General features: G+C 37.8%; 4 protein-coding genes across 4 annotated transcripts in view; all 4 read right to left on the bottom strand.

Moving 5' to 3' along the window:
- Window positions 1-22,327, bottom strand: part of LOC135771512 (claudin-4-like) — a 28,406-nt gene that overhangs the window by 5,037 nt on the left and 1,042 nt on the right. The window lies entirely within an intron of this gene.
- LOC135771629 (claudin-1-like) lies at window positions 2,677-8,395 on the bottom strand. Its single transcript, XM_065281950.2, has 2 exons — window positions 7,814-8,395; window positions 2,677-3,369 (listed from the first exon to the last, which is right to left on the bottom strand). Exons 1-2 carry the CDS (start codon window positions 8,318-8,320, stop codon window positions 2,677-2,679), a joined length of 1,200 nt encoding a protein of 399 aa, XP_065138022.2. The 5' UTR covers window positions 8,321-8,395.
- LOC135771514 (claudin-4-like) lies at window positions 8,973-10,962 on the bottom strand. Its single transcript, XM_065281784.1, has one exon. The coding sequence runs from the start codon at window positions 10,878-10,880 to the stop codon at window positions 10,251-10,253; it is 630 nt and encodes a 209-aa protein (XP_065137856.1). The 5' UTR covers window positions 10,881-10,962; the 3' UTR covers window positions 8,973-10,250.
- On the bottom strand, window positions 11,833-22,168 carry LOC135771515 (uncharacterized). The gene is made up of 2 exons (XM_065281785.1): window positions 21,606-22,168; window positions 11,833-12,680 (listed from the first exon to the last, which is right to left on the bottom strand). The coding sequence occupies exons 1-2, from the start codon at window positions 22,091-22,093 to the stop codon at window positions 11,936-11,938; spliced, it is 1,233 nt and encodes a 410-aa protein (XP_065137857.1). The 5' UTR covers window positions 22,094-22,168; the 3' UTR covers window positions 11,833-11,935.

Raw genomic sequence — 22,327 nt, 5'->3', positions numbered from 1 at the left:
TCTCTGTCTCTGACGCATGACTTTGTGACTATGAGACCTTGTTTCGAATTCACATCATGACAACAAATAAAGTTCAGGCAACATCTCTAGTTTACTTTCTCATCTGAAACAAACTTAAGGAAGTGATTTTTTTTAGTTTATCTAAACACAAAGGTGTGTTTGTCAAGGAGTGTTTGCATCTGAGCAAGATAATTTGTAATACGAGCCGTGTGAGGAAAGGTAATGGCAAGAGAACAAGTTTTATGAAACCCCTGAACTTAAATTCAAGTCTGCCAAGCAAAATAATAAAAATAATAAACAAATAAGACCATTTCTGACAAATTGTCCTGACAATTTTCATTCTTTATAATCTCTGTAAGGACGGTTTCACATTTGGTGCGATTGCCTGGTCTGAACCCGAGTTCGATTGCTCCCCCCTCTCTATGCCCCCCATGGACTGTGTTCACATATTATTTTTGCATCCAAACCGCGGTACGCTTGCATCATCAAGCTGCAGCCGGCGCATTCTCATGTTGCTTGGCAACCGCTGTAAACGAGAAGATCACAAGGGTGATTGACGAACTCCAAGCAGAGAGATGATTTCTGAATGCCTCCGCAAAAATTGACATCGGCGGATAGACCGTTGTCATCGAAACGACTTTAGTAAGTTTGGGGCAGACAGACGCAAGTGCGTTTCTGTATTATTTCTTTGAAAACAAAACCAAAGATTTAAAAAAATAAGAACAAAAGTCAAGCAAGCATTCTATGCATTTTGTTGTCAAGGTAAGTGCACGCACACAAACACACACGTCTGTTTTTGTTGGACATTTCATATAAAACGTAATTAACAGTGGTTCACTTCCGCGATTTGGTACGATTGCGCTCACATTAGCAGCAAACCAATCTGGAGTTCACATGAACCGGACCCCAGACCACCCTTTTTAAGCGGACTCGAGTACGTTTCGCGGGTGCGCACCCGAGTTCGGAAGACAGCGTTCACATCATCCAAATGTACCGAACTCTGATGTCAATCGAACCCGGGTGCGCACCAAAGGTGCTAATGTGAAAACGCCCTAAATGTAAAGAAACGCTAGGAATGTGGAATACACATTTGACTTTTTCATCGTGATTACAATAACATAGCGTAAACTAGACACAGCATATGTATTGTTTTGATGCTGGTATGCTGGTGACCACCAGCTAAACAAGCATAGACCAGCATAATTCCCATGCTGGTTTGATGCTGGATTTTTCAGCAGGGAACCTTGCATGATGTTAGTAGGGTGGCCACCGGACATGTCCCGAACATGTTTTCGGGTTCGTCCGGAAGTCGCGTTGCTCGACCACATACGTCATCGAGGTTCTGACGTATGCGGTCGAGCAACACGACTTCCGGAGAACGCACCCAAAATCCTGTCCGGGACGTGTCCGGTGGAACTGGCACGAATGGCCACCCTAGTATTGGTGCTGGTTTGCTAGTGAACACCAGCTAAACCAGCATCAGCACCAGCATAAGTCATACCAGCAAGACCAACATATGTTGTGTTTTGGTGCTGGGGATCACCAGCTAAACCAGCATAGAACAGCATAATTCCCATGCTGGTCCATGCAGTTTTTCAGCAGGGATGAAGTTATTATGATGCTAGCATAAATTAACATAAAGTTAACATAATGTTAACAAGACTTAGCATGAAGCTAGCTATCTGCATTTACCTTTAGCAGATGTTTTTATCTTAAAAAAACTTACAAAAAACTTACAAATGATGTTAACAATAGAAGCAATCAGAACAACACAACAACAGCAATACATAAGTACACTAGAAGAACTAGTCTCATCAAGTCTAACACAGTATTCATAGCCAAGGTTTTTTTTAAAGGACAGAAAAGATAAAGATAGATATTAAACTCAAAAATGTATTCTCTTAAATTTGTAATTTGTGGTTTTCATTTTGTTAAGCAGAGTATAAACAACACCCTTGAATCTTCTTGTAACTTCCCCAAGCATGAGTGCTTTGTTTGAATAGTTAGTAGTATCAGTAGATAATCAAGAAAAACTGGTTTTCTAGTGTTGTGTAAGATTACATCCTCTAGTTCTCGGACAACTGAATAGGAATGAATGACACTAAGAAAACTGAAAAAGACATGTTAAAGAGTTATGTTTACTTCACATGAAACAGGACGTATTGCTCGAAAATTTGTTCCAATCACCAATAATTTCCATAGTGTAATTGAAAGCGAGATTTCAAAGATTTTCAGTAAAAGTTATGATGTAAAATCCGAAAACATAGCCGTATAATCAGTGTTTGAATTGGGAGGGGGGTAAACAAGATAAATTTGGGCTGTCAGTGAAAATTTGATGTCTACCACAGCTCAAAGTAAATGAAATAAAATAAATAAATGTAATCACTCTTCTTACATCTCACAAGTTAAATGTTATCAAATTCAAGTATATTTTGGCTAGAAGTGGGTTACTCATAGCTGGACTATATCTGGTGTGTAGAGCGTTAAATGATGACTATTGCTTAAGAAAATAGTAAAAAACTAAACTTACTTAACATTTATACAATGCTATATTGCTAATAATATAATTTTTTATTAAACTGTGCTAAATTATACAAATAATCATTTATCACCATCCATTTGAATAAAAGCAAATTACATGAAAGATTTCAAATAAAGCAGTGTCAGGTATGCAGTCTAAATGTAAGTCTTTGAAGGAGTCGGAGACCGTGGCACTGGAGTTGTGTGGCTGGGGAAAGCATCATCCCTACCAGCTGGCTTAGTCATCTTTATAGGGTTATAGATGATGGATGTTGTGTTGTTCCTTTTTGATGGGCAAGAACTACAAAGCAGCCCTCCTCCAATAACCAGAAGAATTCCTGCTGCCCAGCCAAGATAGAGCGAAGCGCCCAGCTCCCTGCGCTGGGCATCCAATAACAGAGGATTGTAGAAGTCGTTTATTATAATGACGGCAGTCCAGGACACAGCAATGAGGCACAGAGCTCCAGAGATGATGAGAACCACACCAGCAGCAATGGAGGCTTTCATTTTTCCTATTTCCTCCACGATGAAGTTGGTACACTTCCCCGAGACAAGTGCCATGAGAATCCCAGCCATTCCCGACAGGATGGAAACCACAACCAGGGCACGAGCACCCTGTAGGTCAGGGCTCAGGGCCAGCATGGAGTCATAGACTTTACATTGCATCTGTCCTGTGCTCTCCACCACACAACTCATCCAGATTCCCTCCCAGAAAATCTGAGAAGTCACAATATTTGTACCGATAAAGGCCGAAACTCTCCACGTGGGTAAAACACATACAATAATTACCCCAATCCAGCCAGACACAGCCAGGACACAAGCCAGTAACTGCATGCCCACAGAAGCCATCTCAATATTTTACTCCCAAAAAATGAAATGTAAATGTTAAAAGTAACCGAGAGAGTAAAGCGTGCTTTTCCAAGAGAAAATGTATGCAAACTGAGGAATAAAGCCGCTTTGTGAGATTCTAATAGTTTGTGACAATAAAAGGGTTTTAAAAATGAGATCAGTTTACAACCCTTTTGTTAAATCCAGTAAGGAGGGGGAAACATTTACTTAAAGCATACTTTCTTAAATAAAACTGACCACAGGTTAAACTGAAGCTTGTTTTGTCATGGTCAGGTCAAAGTGTAGCGTTGTATTTATTTTTAGGACAGAGAGAAAACTGAAATTTGTTCTGAAAGTCAAGTGACCTGTTATTACTCAGTCAAACACCTTTACTAGTATCACCACTGACTCCTTGTCTAACCGGTTTGGGAAGAAACAATAGGGCCACAGTTTCAGGTAAACAACATCCTGCGATTTCCAAGTACTGAATAACAAAACATTAAATGTTAATCTTTAGGTGAGATTTTGTGTCCCAGGTAACTGAAGGAAGAAGAGGTACATAAATATCATTTATGCATTTGCCAGATGTTTTTATCCAAAGTGACTAACAGTGCATTACAATGTGTTTGACTTTACCAGCACAATACTCTACAGGAACATCTAAAAACTCCTATCACTGCACACCACTGTTCACACCTGTGTGTCACATCAAAGAAGTCCTTTTTCAGGCCCGGGACCCTTTAATGGATAGAGAGGAGGAACAGGGACCTCTAGTACATGTATTAAAGACGGGATTGACATACTTTGTTATGATAGCTACGTTACCAAGATATAAAAATAATAATTGTTGTATACACATGCTGTTTACATACTACATACCATTTTACTATATTAAACTATAAAAGTTATGCTCTTACTTTTAGTCAAGTTTTATTTTTCATTATTAGCATTTTTGTTTGATGCATAATTTTATTGTTGAATTCAAACAGTATTTAAAGGAACACCGGTGATACTACCACGGGGGCCAAGACCCCTTACTAAAGACCAATGATATAAAAAATACTTACAGTCACACTCATATACAACAGAAAGCATACCCAGCAGCACACTGGATTATTTATTTTCACACAATAAATCAGACCTTCTCATTAAACAGGCAATGTGACGGTCTGCAGCCATATCACCACCCTGTAGCCCAAGACTGGTCGTTAAAAATCCCAGGATGTTTGTCAAAAGAGAGTCTCCTCTGTACACTATGAATCAGCAATTTCTGGGTTATGTTTATTATGCATCCTGGTCTCGTTGTTATTATGTAGTATTAATTCGTAACTTTCAAAAACACAAAACTTACTTTTTTGTACATTTATACTGTATAGATGCTGAAGCATACAATGTAGTCATATTTGAAACATTGAATTGTAGCATTATGAGGATGTGCTGCAGCCGTGGTCCTCTCTGGAGTTTATGAAGTACAGAAATATTAAAGTTATTAATCCAGAACGTTAAGCCAGCTTCTCTCTGTCAAGGCGTGCATTTCAAATTTCAAAAGTACATCAACTGAAAGACGGCAATGTCGCGAATCTGTGATGTAGCATGCAAAAGCCAATGAGCGTTTGATATCACTGCTGTAAAGCAATGTGTCGTAAAACTTCTTAATGCACAATATTTACTTTTGAATTCATAATGAACGCAAGATCTGACGTTTATGGTCGCTGATGAGATCTAGAATCAACTGCGCTGAATAAAGGGCTGAATCTGTTCTTTGCAATCGTATGGATTTTAAAGATGTTGATTACAGCAAATGAATAAAATTTACATATTTTGTGAATTTATGTTGTGTTTTGGTTAGAATGCAATTTGTGTGTTATGCCATACAAACTAAACATTACAAAATGGTTAAATTATTAATGTTATTCATTTAAAGGTTTTATAGTGTAGTCTTGTATAATATTGTGTAATTCTCTGCGAGTCATGAATATTTCATTAGGTAAATTCAAATATTCAAATTCAAAATATGTGTTCGGAGTGTCGTGTGTTGCTTGTGTGTTCAAAATATGTGTTTGTTGTGTCATGTGAACCATGTGCATCAAGTTTATGATAAAATAGACGCTCACGTTCACAAAATGCACGCAAGACACTCCCTTAACAGTAAACTCTGATTAGGCATGAGATTATGCGAGTATCTGGCAAACATGAGCGTCTCTTTTATAATAAACCCTTTAGACGCGTCTGCAGCAGGCACTTATTTTGATGAGACACGTGATGCATATAGGTTCACTCGCTGCACCAAACACATATTTTGAAATTACAAACCACACATATGATGGACATCAAGTGTCCTTGAAAAAAGAAGTCACAGCCCGCTACTGCTAAAAACATGCCATTAATATGAGTAAGAAATGCCAATGCCTGCGATTATTTTAAAATGTATGAATAGAAATATATGTACAAATCTGTACGTCTGTAAATCCATAGAAAATTAACATATTAGTCCTGTCATCAATATTATACGTTTCAGTGTGTGTATAAAAACTTATTAAATGTACTTGTGGTGCAACCACCCTTTACTAAAAGTACACACGTATTCTCATGAGATCATGTTGCATTATGTTAACATATTGCATACTTCTGATTGAAAAAAATAAAGTAGGGTAGAACCGGGGCGAAAGTAAAATGGGACGAAAGTAATATAGTGAACCCTGACTACATTTGGATTCCAAACTATGACATCATGCTCATCACACAATCCTAGACAGAGCTGACAGATATTGAGTTATTTCGTCATCGCTTCCGTGGGTAGGTCCTGAATAGTTTTTTCGAGCATGAAAAGTAAATTTGGTACTTTCACCCCTGCTTTCCCCTTGTATTTACTCTTTTAACTCGCCTTCTTTTTTATTTAATTATTGAGATTATTCCAGATATTCAAGTTTTTAACTCCTGCAGCACTACAGGTCTTCCCTCCAAACTCAAAATCATGACCACAATTATACAAATTATTTAAAATATACTACAAAACCAAACGCTATCTCACGAGAATTCGTACATATTTTACTAGTTGGCTTATTTTATTAATTCATACGACCACATTCGTAAGTTTTTGTACGATTTGCCTTGACCCCTATGACGTTGGGGTTATGTTAGGTTTCATCGTTTTTTTTCATGAGACTGGTACGTTTTTGCACAATTAACTTCGTATGAATTCATACGAATGAGCCAACTCGCAAAATATGCGCAAATTCTCTTGAGATTATGCTGACAAAACCAGTCCTGTGAACCTTGCTTCCCACATTTTTGCTTTTGTTCGCATTGGGGTGGGTAACATAAATAAAACACAGGTTACACAAGTCACAGATCAAGTCACTTAATTTTATTGTCTTTGAAGCAGAGACCAAAGGCATGACAGTAGCACACATCTCCCCACGGCACACCTCGAGTGACAGGAACCAATAGTGCACACACAAATACACCGTATAATTCCAAAATAAAATATCATAATGAAGGTTCAAAATATAAAGATGTTCAATGATGATTTAATGACACAACAAATGTAAAAACTGTAATAAATGTCAAGCAGGAACCCCAACTAGTAGGGAACACATGGTAGATGAGTTAATGAAGTGTCTGATCCAATTACAAGCAGGTCACCGTAATAAATAAATGCATTGATCTATCACTGAAATTATTTTACTGTGACAAGATACTTTGAATGAAGTGAAAACAAGTTAGTTAATCTTTTAAAAGCAATCAAACAGTTGTTTACAGTAGGTTGGCAACATCTCTCTTATAATAATAGTGTATTCACTGAGGTGATGTACAACATAATATCTTTGATGTAACAATATCATTTTGAAGGGGTCAGTGTGGCATTATGAAGTAAACATATTCACTTAAAAAAGATACTTACATTGTTTCACAGAACCATTTTAAACATTTTTAATAAACAAAACATACAACACTTGTTTCTGTAAATAAAAAATTAATGAAAGTTAAACAAGAGGCTACGCAAATATAGATTAATACACATTTTATACGCAGGTATTTATGTTATTTTTGAACTATTCCTTCCTTATCAAATCAAACATAAATTAAAATAGAGAAACAATTTTTGTGATTACAGATCCCTATTCCTTTTATCACATGATGAAAACATACATTTGTAAGAGATTTGTCTACAATCATAGCACAAACTCTCAGTAAATTACCTATGCATTTTCAGACATTGTCCTTACTCACATTGCATCACGGAACAAAGAACTAGATGGATCTGGGTACGAAGAGACTTTATGAACGATGAGTCTTTACAATTAAAGAGTCCTTGTGGTGTAGCACAGCTCTGAAGCTCTCAGACGTAGGCCTTGCTGGTGGCAACGGACCGTGGCGGAGAGTACTTGACTCCGTAGTTGTCCTCTTTGGGTGGGCAAGAGCTACACAATATAGCTCCTCCAATGATCATCAATCCAGCCACTCCCCAGCCTATGTAGAGAGAAGGTCCCATCTCTCGCCTTTGAGCGTCGGTGAGCATGGGGTTATAGAAATCCCTGATGATGCTGTTAGCTGACCAACATACAGGAACCAAGACCAGCACTCCAGCGACAATGAAGATTACACCACTGGCAATAGCCACCTTCGCTTTCGCGGCTTCCTCCTCGACAAAGTTGGTGCATTTTCCACCGGCGATCGCCAGGAAGACTCCAAAGAGGCTGACGATGATGGCGATGACCACGAGCGCCCTAGCAGCCTGCAAGTCCTGGGGTAAGGCCAATAGCGAGTCGTATATCTTGCATTGCATCTGTCCTGTGCTTTGCATAACGCAGTTCATCCACAAGCCCTCCCAGATGATCTGAGCGGTCACGATATTGGCCCCGATGAATGCCGTCACCCTCCACATAGGAAGGGCGCAAATTATGATCGTTCCCAAGAAACCAATCAGGCCCATGGACAATCCCATGATCTGTCGACACATAGACACCATTTTCTTCTCGTTGGCTTGGCTTCTTAACCTCTATAAATGTTTTCACCGCTGCTAATCGGAGTATTGACTTCTGTTCCTTTCGCTCTGGGATTTAAGAGACGCTGTCTGGAAGGTGGAGTTACAGATGGACCTGAAACCAGTTTGAGGTGAAGTTTCGGGTCTGACCAGATTCCTCAATGGGGAATGTAGGTACAACAGCTAGTTTCGATAAGATGCACATTGGTGCAGCATTCAAAGCAAAACATATGACATAGATGTCAAGTGTCGTGACCTGAAACGGTGTCTGAATGTCGGTCCGGCACTTTGTTGAGAGTCCAAACTTAAATTAGGGCTAAACAAAGCTAATATAGCCAAAATAAAACCAGAAGATGCACCATCAATGTTTTTTGTAAGTCAAGGCATGACAAGTACTTAGTGGGTACTTCAGTGGGTTACTAGCATTCATAAACTTGATGACTTTCCTTGTAATTTTTACTTTTCTGTCAGAATTCTTGGTACTTGGAACATCATTAATATCGGTGTACTTATTCTCTTTAAATGAAATGGGACTTGTTTCAAGTTTAAATTGGTTGGAATTTGAATTAAAAAAATGCTTAGGTTTCATTTATGCAATAAAAGATACAATAACTTATAATAAATATATAACACAGCATTTATAGCTTGAAAAATATTTATTTAAATATATAAAATCATTCAAAGTTACATTCTTTTTGATAACAATTAACAACTTGGATGTGTAAAAAGTGAGGAAGACAAAATTTTACACACAAAAAAAACATCTATTTGTGTAAACATACAAACAGTTCAGTATATACATTTCAAATGCCATTAGCATTACAACATCTCCAGGAGTAGAAGAACTGGAATGAGAGGAACAAAGAAGACAAACAAGTTTTCTGAAGTCATCTCAATTTTCAAAGGCTAGCAAATACAACACATCTTTAATAGAAATTTTCTTGAGTATATATATTTTACATTACAAAACACTGATGTAAGTACAAGTTAAATTCAAAAGCAATTGAGAAGCGACAGATAACAGTGAGAAATATGTGTCAATTAAAAATATTGTCCTGGAACAGCTGCGTATATAGGTTTGTTGGGAACATATGTCCCAGTTCCAGTATATGTAACGCTAGGGGCATATGTTTTGAGAGGCAAATAAGTTCCTGGAGGCCAATACATAGGTCCTTGGTAGGGGTACATGGCAGGGTAATTTGCATGCATATCTTCTCTTGGTGGGCAGGAAGTACACAAAATGATCCCTTCATTTTATAGTAATCCTGCAGCATCCCAGCCGACGTATATGGATGCTCCAAGCTCCCTTTTTTGTGTCTGAATGGTGAGAACGCTCTCGTAATCAGAGATGGTGAAGGCAGAGGACCAGCAGACAGGGATGAGGAGAAGGACTACGGCTACGATACAGAGGATGCCACCTAGGATCAGAACTTTAGCCATGGAGCTCTCATTCTTCAGAAAGCTACTGCATTGCCCCCCGACAAATGTCACGAGTTCTCCAACGAAGCAGATTAGTATTGCTATGAACGTCAGTGCACGAATATAAATTGAACAGTAGGCTATGCAAATATAGATGAATACACATTTTATATTAATTTATACATATTTTGTTTTATTTTTGGATTAACGCAACTATTCCTTCCTTATCAAATCAAACATAAATTAATAATTATTGTGATTACAAACCCCTATTCCTTTAATTACATGATGAAAACACTTACATTTGTAAAAAAAAAATCTGTCTACAGTCATAGCACAAACTCTCAGTAAATTACCTATGCATTTTCAGACATTGTCCTTTCTCACATTGCATCACGGAACAGAGCACTAGACGGATCTGGTAACGAAGAGACTTTATGAACGATGAGTCTTTACAATTAAAGAGTCCTTGTGGTGTAGCACAGCTTTGAAGCTCTCAGACGTAGGCCTTGCTGGTGGTAATGGACCGTGGCTGAGAGTACTTGACTCCGTAGTTGTCCTCTTTGGGTGGGCAAGAGCTACACAAAATACCTCCTCCAAGAATCATCAAAGCAGCCACTCCCCAGCCTATGTAGAGAGAAGGTCCCATCTCTCGCCTTTGAGCATCGGTGAGCATGGGGTTATAGAAATCCCTGATGATGCTGTTAGCTGACCAACATACAGGAACCAGGACCAGCACTCCAGCAACAATGAAGATTACACCACTGGCAATAGCCACCTTCGCTTTCGCGGCTTCCTCCTCGACAAAGTTGGTGCATTTTCCACCGGCGATCGCCAGGAAGACTCCAAAGAGGGCGACGATGATGGCGATGACCACGAGCGCCCTAGCAGCCTGCAAGTCCTGGGGTAAGGCCAATAGCGAGTCGTATATCTTGCATTGCATCTGTCCTGTGCTTTGCATAACGCAGTTCATCCACAAGCCCTCCCAGATGATCTGAGCGGTCACGATATTGGCCCCGATGAATGCCGTCACCCTCCACATAGGAAGGGCGCAAATTATGATCGTTCCCAAGAAACCAATCAGGCCCATGGACAATCCCATGATCTGTCGACACATAGACACCATTTTCTTCTCGTCGGCTTGGCTTCTTTACCTCTGTAAATGTTTTCACTGCGGTTAATCGGAGTATTGACTTCTGTTCCTTTTTCGCTCTGGGATTTAAGAGATGCTGTCTGAAGGGTGGAGTTACAGATGGACCTGAAACCAGTTTAAGGTGAAGTTTCAGGTCTGACCAGATTCCTCAACGGGGAATGTAGGTCCAACGGCTAGTTTCGATAAGATGCGCATCAGTGCGGCATTCAAAGAAAAACCTATGACATAGATGTCAAGTGGTGTGACCTGAAACGGTGTCTAAATGTCGGTGCTCACTTTGTTGAGAGTCTAAACAAAAATTTAAGGGGTAAACAAAGCTAATATAGCCAAAATAAAACCAGAAGATGCATCATCGATGTTTTTTGTAAGACAAGTACTTAATAATTTATGAATATGATTTGTACGTTAGCTTTGGCTACTATGTTACTAGCATTAATAAACTTGATTACTTTCCTTGTAACTTTTACTTTTCTGTCAGAATTCTTGGTACTTGGAACATCTTTAATATCAGTGTGCTTCTTCTCTTTAAATTAAATGGGACTTGTTCCAAATTTAAAATTGGTTGGAATTTGAAAAAAAAATGCTTAGGTTTCATTTATGCAATGAAAGGTACATTAAATATAATAAATAAATAACACATCATTTATAGCTTGAAAAATATTTATTTGAATATATACAATCATTCAAAGTTACATTCTTTTTGATAACAATAAACAAGCTGTATGTGTAAAAAGTGGGAGACAACAGTTTACACACAAAAAAACATCTATTTTGTTTAAACATACAAACACAACAGTATATACATTTCAAATGCCATTAGCATTACAACATCTCCAGGAGTAGAAGAACTGGTAGGAACAAAGAAGACAAACAAGTTTTCCGAAGTCATCTCAATTTTCAAAGGGTAGCAAATACAACACATCTTTAATAGAAAGTTTGTTGAGTATATACATTCAAAATAACAAAACACTGATGTAAATACAAGTTAAATTCAAAAGCGACAGACAACAGTGAGAAATATGTGCCAATTAAAGATATTGTCCTGGAACAGCTGCATATATAGGTTTGTTGGGAACATACGTCCCAGTTCCAGTATATGTAACGCTAGGGGCATATGTTTTGGGAGGCATATAAGTTCCTGGAGGCCCATACATAGGTCCTTGGTATGGGTACATGGCAGGGTAATTGGCATGCATATCTTCTCTCGGTGGGCAGGAAGTACACAAAATGATCCCTCCGAACAAAAGTAATCCTGCAGCACCCCAGCCGATGTAAATGGATGCTCCGAGCTCCCTTTTTTGGGTCTGAATGGTGAGAACACTCTCGTAATCGTAAATGGTGTAGGCACAGGACCAGCAGACAGGGATGAGACAAACGACTCCGGCTATGATGCAGAGGATGCCACCTAGGATCAGGACTTTAGCCATGGAGCTCTCTCTCTTCAGACAGCTACTGCATTGTCCTCCGACAAACGTCAAGAGCATTCCAACGAAGCTGATTAGTATAGCGATGACCGTCAGCGCCCGTGCCGCTTGCAAGTCCTGCGTCTGTTTCATTATTGAGTCTTGGATTTTACACTGCATCTGTCCTGTGCTCTGCATCACACAATTCATCCACAAACCGTCCCAGACGATCTGACCCGAGACGATGTTGGCACCGATGTATGTCGTGACCCGCCACATGGGAAGGCCACAACTCAGGCATACGCCAACAAATCCCACGAAGCACAGGACTTGTCCTGAAATCTCTTTAGCGATCCTTCCCATGTTGAAGCTGCTGGTGTTGTCAAATCTCAAAGCAGCTGATGGTCTGCTCTCAACCCATACGTGTGTGTGTGAAAAACAAGCAGGAAGTAAAGGCCTGTTAGACACCAATCATCAAAAGGCGGAGTCTCGCTCTCGGTCAATCCCGCTGAACAACATTCCAGAGAATTTTTAAATGTGCCGCCTGCTCAAGAGTGCTTTTCTCAAGATGGGTTCACTAAATGTCTTTGTAGTAGCATACATATGTATACTGTAGCTGCTTTTCAAACTTTTATTTGGGTAAAGTTTGCTCAGCTGTTTTAAAGGTGTTTTAAAAATAATGACCACTCCCGTACGCCATAATATAATTTTAAATATATTTTAAAATATAAAAAATGGCCAAAAAATATATTTTGCTAATAACTTTTGAAATATGTTTACAAAAATTATGTTTTCACCAATATATGCTATTTGTATATTTTAAAATATAATTAAGAAATAAATATAATTTAAAGCATTTATATATTAGGTTTGAAAATATTAAAATTTTCAACTGCAAAAATATACTTTATAAAATGTTATATTTTATAGCCTACATACTTTACAAACTTTTATAGTTTGTTCAAGAATAATATAGTTTTTTGCCATATGGGTTGTAAAATTAGAAATGTATTTGTTGCCCCTAAAAATACATTTAGAAATATATGTTAATACATGAAGATTAAAACTAAATATATTTTCAAATTCATAAATATATTTATTTAAGCTTTATTTTATATATATATATATATATATATATATATATATATATATATATATATATATATATATATATATATATATATATATATATATATATATATATAGTGATGGGCAAAGATTAATCGCATACAAAATAAAAGTGATTTTTTTGGCATAAAATATGAGTGTGTACTGTGTGTATTATTATTAACAACAGTCTTGTTTATTTACCTATCAATGCATTTACATCCTTACATAAAACATGGTGACGTATAACAGAAATCCACTGTTTAATCAAATTTTTAAACTCTGATGTATCCATTTACTGATTCTTAAACCACAATCTGCAAACTATGTATATGAATTGTTTCAGTCAGTACATTTACATGAAAAACAATATTCCGATGTTAAACTGATTAAGACAATACTAAATTACTAGGTAAACTGTGATTTTTAATCCTAATCTGACTAAAGTCACAATTGAATTGAAGCTGCAGTGCGCACTATGCACTATACTATATAGAGCGGTGTATCCCATTCCCCTCCCCCTTGACTCGAGGTTGCCAGATAGTATAGGCTACAGGATCCAACAAGAACATACTGGTTGCTACAAGCTTCCAATGGCAAGTGACGAGTCCTACACATTAAGTTTTTTTCTTTTAAAACCTTTAAGCCGACCGTGCCACGCTGGCAGGCCCGACGATTCTTTGTTTAGAAACTATTACGTTTACAATGTATCATATTGATGAAGAAGGGTATTAAAGATGTGATTTCGAAGTGCTGTTTCATGAAATAAATACTCTAGCAAAATTAATAATACATTATTTATTTTTAAGTATACATTATACTTTATTATGAAAAGCACATCCATATAACTCCAGACTCGAGCTGCTCCATGCCAAACGTTCACAATATAACATCCACTTGCAGTTTTTGTCCACAAACATATTACATATGAGAAATATTGGTATTCCATCTGATTTTGTATAAAATAATCCTCAATCCATATTGTTTTTCATACAATAATTGTGCACGCACCGCGATTCTACCATGGAGAAGGCATAACATTATGCGATCAGGGCAATCTATGCCAAGCGTTCACAATATAACATCCATTTGCAGTTTGTGTCCACAAACGTATTACATATGAGAAATATTGATATTTCATCAGACTTTGTATAAAATAATCCTCTATCCATATTGTTTTTTTAATAATTGTGCACGCAGCAAAATTCTACTATGGAGAAGGCTTAACGTTACGCGATCAGGGCAGATTCTAATTCTTCTCCGTTTTCAGCCATCTCCATCTTTCAACAGCATCTCCTATACAAATTCTTATTTTATTTATAAACATCCCTGAATGTGGCTGTCCTCACCCAACATGATTGAGATTATGAGGATTTGCAAAGAAGAATGCCAAAAAAACTAACAATCCAGGTTGGACCATTCCCAAAAAGACTCTGGGATGTTATTGCTGCCATTGGTGCTTCAGCTAAGTACAGAGTAAAGGGTTTGACTTTCTTATTAATAAATTGACAGCCTTTATTAAATTTTGTTTGCACGTGTATGGGGTATTGAGTGCAGATTAAAGAGTAACTAAACCCTAAACCAACTTTTTTTGGTTAATGATCTGTAAGAATGATGCTTTATTAGTGCTGTTCATTGATTTTAGTAAGTTTTTTGATATTTGGATATAAAGTGTTTCAATACTACAATATATGGTGTAAAAACGTCTGAGTGCTGCCCTCTTCAGGTTGAACGGTGGCTACTGCAGTTGAATTTTCCTATTGGATGTTGGGTCCATAAAATAACTCGTGACGTAAGCAGGTTCAAGCTCACCACGCCCTTGTTACGATCTCACCAGTCACCACACACTTGGTACGAGCTTAGTTCGTCCCCTCTATCTCCATTGGGATCTGCCCACTTGTCTTGCATTTTTCAAATATTGCCAGTGGGTGGAGTCAGGCTCTGACCAGGGGTTTATTTACGCTTTAATAAGGAAAAAGTGAATTTAAACGATTGTACTATCAAACTACAAGACAAGAAAATGTAAAAAAGTGAAGGGGGTCTGAATACTAAGGGGGTCAGACTAACTGCAAAGCCACAGATATATTGATAGATGGAGGAGGTGTTAAAGGTGGTGTGTGTAAATGTTAGCGGCATCTAGTGGTGAGATTGCGAATTGCAACCAACAGCTCACCCCTCAACATAAAAACACATATGTTAGCCACCACAGGACAAACATGTTGTTGTCTGAGACAACGTAGAGACTAAACGCACTCTATAGAGCAGTTTGTTCCTTTAGGGCTACTTTAGAAAAATGGCAGCGACTTTCACTTTTCACTTTCAAGGAGACCTGTATGTAGATAAAACAACTCATTCTAAGGTAAAAATACATTACAAGTTCATTACAAATACAAATACAAGTTCATTATGTAAGGTCTTTATACACCACTGATAATATAGTTATACCGTATGTGTATTATATTGCATTTGCGTCAAGAGAACACTGTACCATGTATGTCATAAAAATTGTTTGCATATCGTTAACATGTACTAATACACTAATAAAATCGTGAATTGGACCATTGGTGGTGCTCTTAAAACATGTAACTATCAAGAAATGTATTAAAAAGCTTCAATTATATATACAGTCAACTAAAGGATTATTAGGAACACCTGTTCAGTTTCTTATTAATGCAATTATCTAATCAACCAATGACATGGCAGTTGCTTCAATGCATTTAGGGGTGTGGTTCTGGTCAAGACAATCTCCTGAACTCCAAACTGAATGTCAGAATGGGAAAGAATGGTGAATTAAGCAATTTTGAGCGTGGCATGGTTGTTGGTGCCAGACGAGCTGGTCTGAGTATTTCACAATCTGCTCAGTTACTGGGATTTTCATGCACAACCATTTCTAGGGTTTACAAAGAATGGTGTGAAAAGGGAAAACATCCAGTATGTGGCAGTCCTGTGGGCAAAAATGCCTTGTTGATGCTAGAGGTCAGAGGAGAATGGGCCGACTGATTCAAGCTGATAGAAGAGCAACTTTGACTGAAATTACAACCGAGGTATGCAGCAAAGCATTTGTGAAGCCACAACACACACAACCTTGAGGCGGATGGGCTACAACAGCAGAAGACCACACCACGTACCACTCATCTCTACTACAAATAGGAAGAAGAGGCTACAATTTGTACAAGCTCACCAAAATTGGACAGTTAAAGACTGGAAAAATTTTCCTGGTCTGACGAGTCTCGATTTCTGTTGATACATTCAGATGGTAGAGTCAGAATTTGGCGTAAACAGAATGAGAACATGGATCCATCATGCCTTGTTACCACTGTGCAGGCTGGTGGTGGTGGTGTAATGGTGTGGGGGATGTTTTCTTGGCACACTTTAGGCCCCTTAGTGCCAATTGGGCATCGTTTAAATGCCACGGCACCATCCTCTGATGGCTACTTCCAGCAGGATAATGCACCATGTCACAAAGCTCGAATCATTTCAAATTGGTTTCTTGAACATGACAATGAGTTCACTGTACTAAAATGGCCCCCACAGTCAAGTCAAGTCAAGTCAAAAATTATTTATATAGCACCATTTATACAGCCAAGCTGACCAATGTGCTTTACAAAACAATAAAATATCACACAATAAATTAAACAAGGAAAGTTAAGAAACAGGTTACAGATTATTAAAAGCAACTGAGTAAAAATATGTTTTCAAGCGAGATTTAAAAACTGACAGGGAAGATGCAGAACGTACGTGGTTAGGCAGACTATTCCATAATGTCGGGCCCGCAATGGCAAAGGCACGGTGACCTCTATGTTTTAATCTGTACCGTGGTATAGTTAAAAGTTGCTGTGCACCTGACCTGAGATTTCTGGGAGGATTGTACTGCTCCAAAAGCTCAGATAGATAAAGGGGGGCTCCAGATAGATAAAGGGGGGCTAAGTTATTTAGAATCTTAAAAACAAATAAAAGAACTTTAAAATCAACTCTAAAACGGACCGGCAACCAGTGAAGGGATTCTAAAATCGAAGTAATATGAGTCTAGATTATAAGAATGCGTGTATCACCCATTCAAAAGCTTGGGGGCATAAAAAAGGCTTCACTTTTGTCAGCATGCGTAAATGAAAAAAGCAAGATCTGACAACAGAATTTACTTGCTTATCTAGATTCAGAGAACTATCTAATAAAACGCCAAGATTTTTCACACAAGTATTTACTGGTAAAGAAAGTGAATATGCATCAGGAAGCTGGTTTGAACTACTTTTAGTAGGTCCGAAAAGAATAAGTTCCGTTTTATTTTCATTTAATTTTAGGAAGTTAGCAGACATCCACTTCTTTATTTCATCTAGGCACGTCAACAGGTGCTCAGGTGAATTTTTTCCTGTCCGTTTTATTGGCACATAAATCTGAATGTCATCTGCATAGCAATGAAATGACACACCAAATTTTTTGAATATGGATCCCAAAGGGAGCATATAAAGGGAAAATTGCATCGGAGCCAAAATTGAGCCCTGAGGGGAGCAACGGAGGACATAGAAGAGCCAAAACGGACAGAGAATTTTCGATCAGTCAGATATGAGCGAAACCAATTTAGTACAGTTCCTTTCAGCCCCACATCATATTCTAGTCTGGACAGAAGGATATCATGGTCCACCATATCAAAGGCAGAACTAAGATCCAAGAGCATTAAGATTATGGAATCTCCAGCATCTGTTGTCAGATAGATATCATTAAAAACCTTCAGTAGTGCTGATTCGGTACTGTGAAGTGGCCGAAAGCCGGATTGAAACTTCTCATATATAGAATGTAAATTTAAATAAGTGTGTAATTGATTTGATACAACTTTTTCTAAAATTTTTGAGATAAAAGGCAAATTTGATATAGGCCTATAGTTATTCAAAACTGCAGGGTCAAGGTCTGGTTTTTTAATTGATGGAAGTACCAAAGCATTTTTGAAATCAGCTGGGAAAATCCCTAGACTAAGTGATTTATTGATAATGGTAAGTAAGCTTGGTCCTAATGTGTCAAAAAGTTGTACTAAATTACGAGGTGGGATAATATCAAGTGAACAAGTTGTTGGCCTGAGGTGGGTAATAATATCTTGTAAATATGAAATAGAGATAGTATTAAATTCATGACAGAATGAGGAGCATGAAGGTAGCATATAGTGTTGAGTGTTTTCAGAATCCGAATTTTTCTGAATTTTATCAATACCTGGCCTATGATTTTCGATCTTACTGGAAAAAAAATCTTAGAAAATCATCACCATTTAGGTGGGAAGGTACCGAATATGCCTTAATAGATGGATTTAAGGCAGAATTTATAGTTGAAAAAAGTAACTTTGGTTTTTGTCTATATTTTTCAGTTATTTGTGAAAAATACTGACATTTTGCCTTCTTAAGTGCCTTAACAGTCACCAGATCTCAACCCAATAGAGCATCTTTGGGATGTGGTGGAACGGGAGCTTCGTGCCCTGGATGTGCATCCCACAAATCTTCATCAACTGCAAGATGCTATCCTATCAATATGGGCCAACATTTCTAAAGAATGCTTTCAGCACCTTGTTGAATCAATGCCACATAAAATTAAGGCAGATCTGAAGGCTAAAGGGGGCCAAACACAGTATTAGTATGCTGTTTCTAATAATCCTTTAGGTGAGTGTATACACTCTTAGAATGAATGTGTTAAAAAGAACACAATCACTGTTAGTTTAGGGACATCACACTAAACTTGTGTTTTATTTGAACACAAATATTGTCTAAAAAAGTAACCCATCCAAGAGAGAGGGTGTGTGTATATATATATATATATATATATATATATATATATAAAATAAACATGCAGGAATTTGAAAAATAAAGTCCAGTAATTCTACTAACACAAGACATTAAACTTCATAGGTTTTTTTAAGTTAAATGTATAATGTAGTTTTTATTCTTCATTTGTTTTGTTGTTTCATAAGTAATTGAACACAAATCTTAAAACATAAAATAAAAAAGCTTGAACATTTGAACAAAAGCTTTTTTTAATACTCTATTTCACAACAGAACAAAGAAAACTACTCCGCCCACTTCCAGCCTTAGACTGTCATGATGTCTGGTTCTGCGCTTCTGCATAATGCTTGTGCTACTCATACTCATACTGCTTGTGCTAATGTGTATTTACGGCATATTTAAAGCTGCTTGTTGCATTGCAAAATAGTAAACACTTCTACAGAAATGAATTTGAATTGCAGGTAAAAATACTCATTCTAGAAATGAATTACAGTGATTAAAACCCTGAGCATGTGCTGTGCTTTAAATGGATTAGCTTTAATAAGAGTCTCATACACTTTGGAGAATCTGTGCAGGCTTTTCTTTTATGGTTACAAGTCTAAAAAAAGAAACCGTTTTCAAACTGTGAAGAAGGCGATGTCATACCATGCTGTCACATGACTACACCACCTGTGGCCCTGCCCAATTCAAAACATATTCCCACACATATGGGCAGAGATATGAGCATATGTCCTTATCTTCTTTTAATTAAATGCATATCTGTAAGGTTTTTAGTTTTGTGGGAAATGTTTTTTTTATTTGTAAATATATCATTAAGCATATAATCTTTTCAGTTGATGTAAACACTCAGAAATAAATGGTACAAAAGCTGTTACTGGGACAATCACACCCTTTAAAACGGTCCTATGCATAATTTTGGCACAGATATGTAGACACTTGAGGTGTAAGCTACCTTTGATGTGCTAATATGAAGTCTTTAGGTGCAAGGTTATACTTTTTGAAAGGGCACCGCCCCAGTGACAGCTTCTGTAGCTTTATTCTAAGAGTGTGGAGGCTTTAAGATTAAGACAGACCGTTGGGGGTAAATAATGCTACACAAAATGTAGTAGACTGATAGTCTATGTAGTAGTTACTGATTTAAAAAATATAGCAATAGTTAGATATCGATGGTTACGATTTTATTTGGAATTTGCTGAAAAAACGATTCAATTGAAATAATATGAATGGAAATTACTTTATTACTTGCAAAGAAGCTTTAGAGATTATTTACATTTATGCGTTTGGCAGATGCTTTTATCAAAGTGACTTGCAGTGTTGCCTGGGATCAAACCCACAACCTTTTGAGCTACATGTACATTTGAGAAAAATGGCAAAAAGAAAAGAAACAAGAAACAAGGAATAAAGAAAAATGTAAAGAATCCATGCTGATAGATAACAGATCTGTAGATCCTGACCAAACCACTAAATTTAATGAGCTGCTATAGTTTAACAGTGTAACGGCATTATTTGCATTTACATTGAATAAGATGCGTCACTAACAACACTGTACAAAGTGAATTTTGTTAGATTAATAAAAAAAACATACTTCTATCGGTAACACCTAAAAATTCAATTTTTGTAAAGAGTAGAAAAGCTTACCATAGTACCAGCTGAAGTAATTTTAAAAAGTTTTTTTTACATTAAATCATTCACTTAAAGTAAGAAAATGTATGTTTTATAAAACTTTGATATTCTTTTTAAGCAGATCCTTAACAACAGTGAAGACCTGTGAACAAACTTTACTGTATTTTAATATTATTGTGTAAAAACAAAATTTAATCTGTACAGTCACTTACTGTAAACCAACCAAATGAGCTGTGTTCACTTTTAAAAATCCAATGTTATATTTCTCAACAGACAGACAGAAAATGATCTTGGGGAACAATGAATTGAAAGGAACTTTGTTTTGCTAAAAAGTTTATTAACTGAAATGCTTACAATTGAAATGTTTCGTAACAAAGCACACAACACCGGCATTAAACATCTTTTTGTCCGTTAACATTTTATAGACATCCGTAACGGTTTCACCTGCTTATGCTTAGTGTGTGTAAATCCAGATACAGAAAGTAAGTAAGATGTATTTACAAATCCCATACACATAATTTTTTTACAGTATTTTACCACTCCCGTGATATATTGGCAGCTGACAGCAGATTCAATGTCGCAACATTTAGGCACATGGCCAGATATAACACAAAAGTTCAAATAATGTCACTAGTTATTGTAGTCACTAGCCACAGTTATCTTTGTTTCCTCTTCAAACGTAGCCTTTAGTTCCACCAGGTCGAGCTGTGTACTTTGCACCGTATTGGTCCTTAGGAGGGCAGTTGGCACAGAGCAATGCACCTCCAATGATAAGTAACCCGGAAGCAGCCCATCCGATGAAAAGCGAAGCTCCTAATTCATTCTTCTGTGCGCTGGCGACCAAAGGGTTGTAGAAGTCCCTTATGATGGTGTTGGCGGTCCAGCAGACCGGAATCAAGCACAGAACTCCAGAGATGATGAAAACCACTCCCGAAACAAGGCCTACTTTGGCTTTGGTACTCTCATCCTCGATGCAGTTGGTGCATTTCCCTCCCACCCCTGCCAGCATGATACCGACGAGGCCCACCAGGATGGAGACGATGCACATGGCGCGAGCCGCTTGGAGGTCTGAGCTGAGGGCCAGCATGGAGTCGTAGACTTTACACTGCATCTGTCCGGTGCTCTGTACCACACAACTCATCCAGATACCTTCCCAGTTGGTCTGGGCAGTGACTATGTTCTGTCCGATGAACGCTGTGACGCGCCACATGGGCACAGCGCAGGTAACGATAACGCAGATCCAACCGATGATAGCCAGGGCTGTGCCCAGCATCTGTAGCACAGCGGATACCATGTTAAAACGATTCCCTTGCTCGTTGTGGAAAAGAGAGTGAGTATTTTTCCGTCTGTATGAACGTGGGAATAAAGCAGGTCCTTTTATGCACCTGAAACAAGGAGGGGCTGTGTGGAGTCACGTTAAGGGTACACCTTCATCATGACTCGCCCCTGGCTGTGGTGTCATCACAACCCCCAGTGCTAAGTGGTAGGTTTCTACTAAGGGTGGATTCATTTTTTTCCAGAAAGGACT

This window comes from Paramisgurnus dabryanus, chromosome 8, assembly GCF_030506205.2.
Source record: "Paramisgurnus dabryanus chromosome 8, PD_genome_1.1, whole genome shotgun sequence".
Taxonomy (NCBI): domain Eukaryota; kingdom Metazoa; phylum Chordata; class Actinopteri; order Cypriniformes; family Cobitidae; genus Paramisgurnus; species Paramisgurnus dabryanus.
The sequence above is the reverse complement of the archived record's forward strand: the minus strand, read 5'-3'. Positions and strand labels throughout refer to the sequence as shown.

Excerpts from the sequence above, each read along its gene's own strand:
- LOC135771514 (XM_065281784.1), bottom strand. The coding sequence starts at position 10,880 with ATGGTGTCTATGTGTCGACAGATCATGGGATTGTCCATGGGCCTGATT.
- LOC135771515 (XM_065281785.1), bottom strand. The coding sequence starts at position 22,093 with ATGGTATCCGCTGTGCTACAGATGCTGGGCACAGCCCTGGCTATCATC. Across the intron at positions 12,681-21,605 it reads AAGAATGAATTAGGAGCTTC|CTTCAACATGGGAAGGATCG; the intron begins GCTTTTCATCGG and ends CAACACCAGCAG.
- LOC135771629 (XM_065281950.2), bottom strand. The coding sequence starts at position 8,320 with ATGGTGTCTATGTGTCGACAGATCATGGGATTGTCCATGGGCCTGATT. Across the intron at positions 3,370-7,813 it reads CTCTCTACATAGGCTGGGGA|ATGGCTTCTGTGGGCATGCA; the intron begins GTGGCTGGATTG and ends TAAAATATTGAG.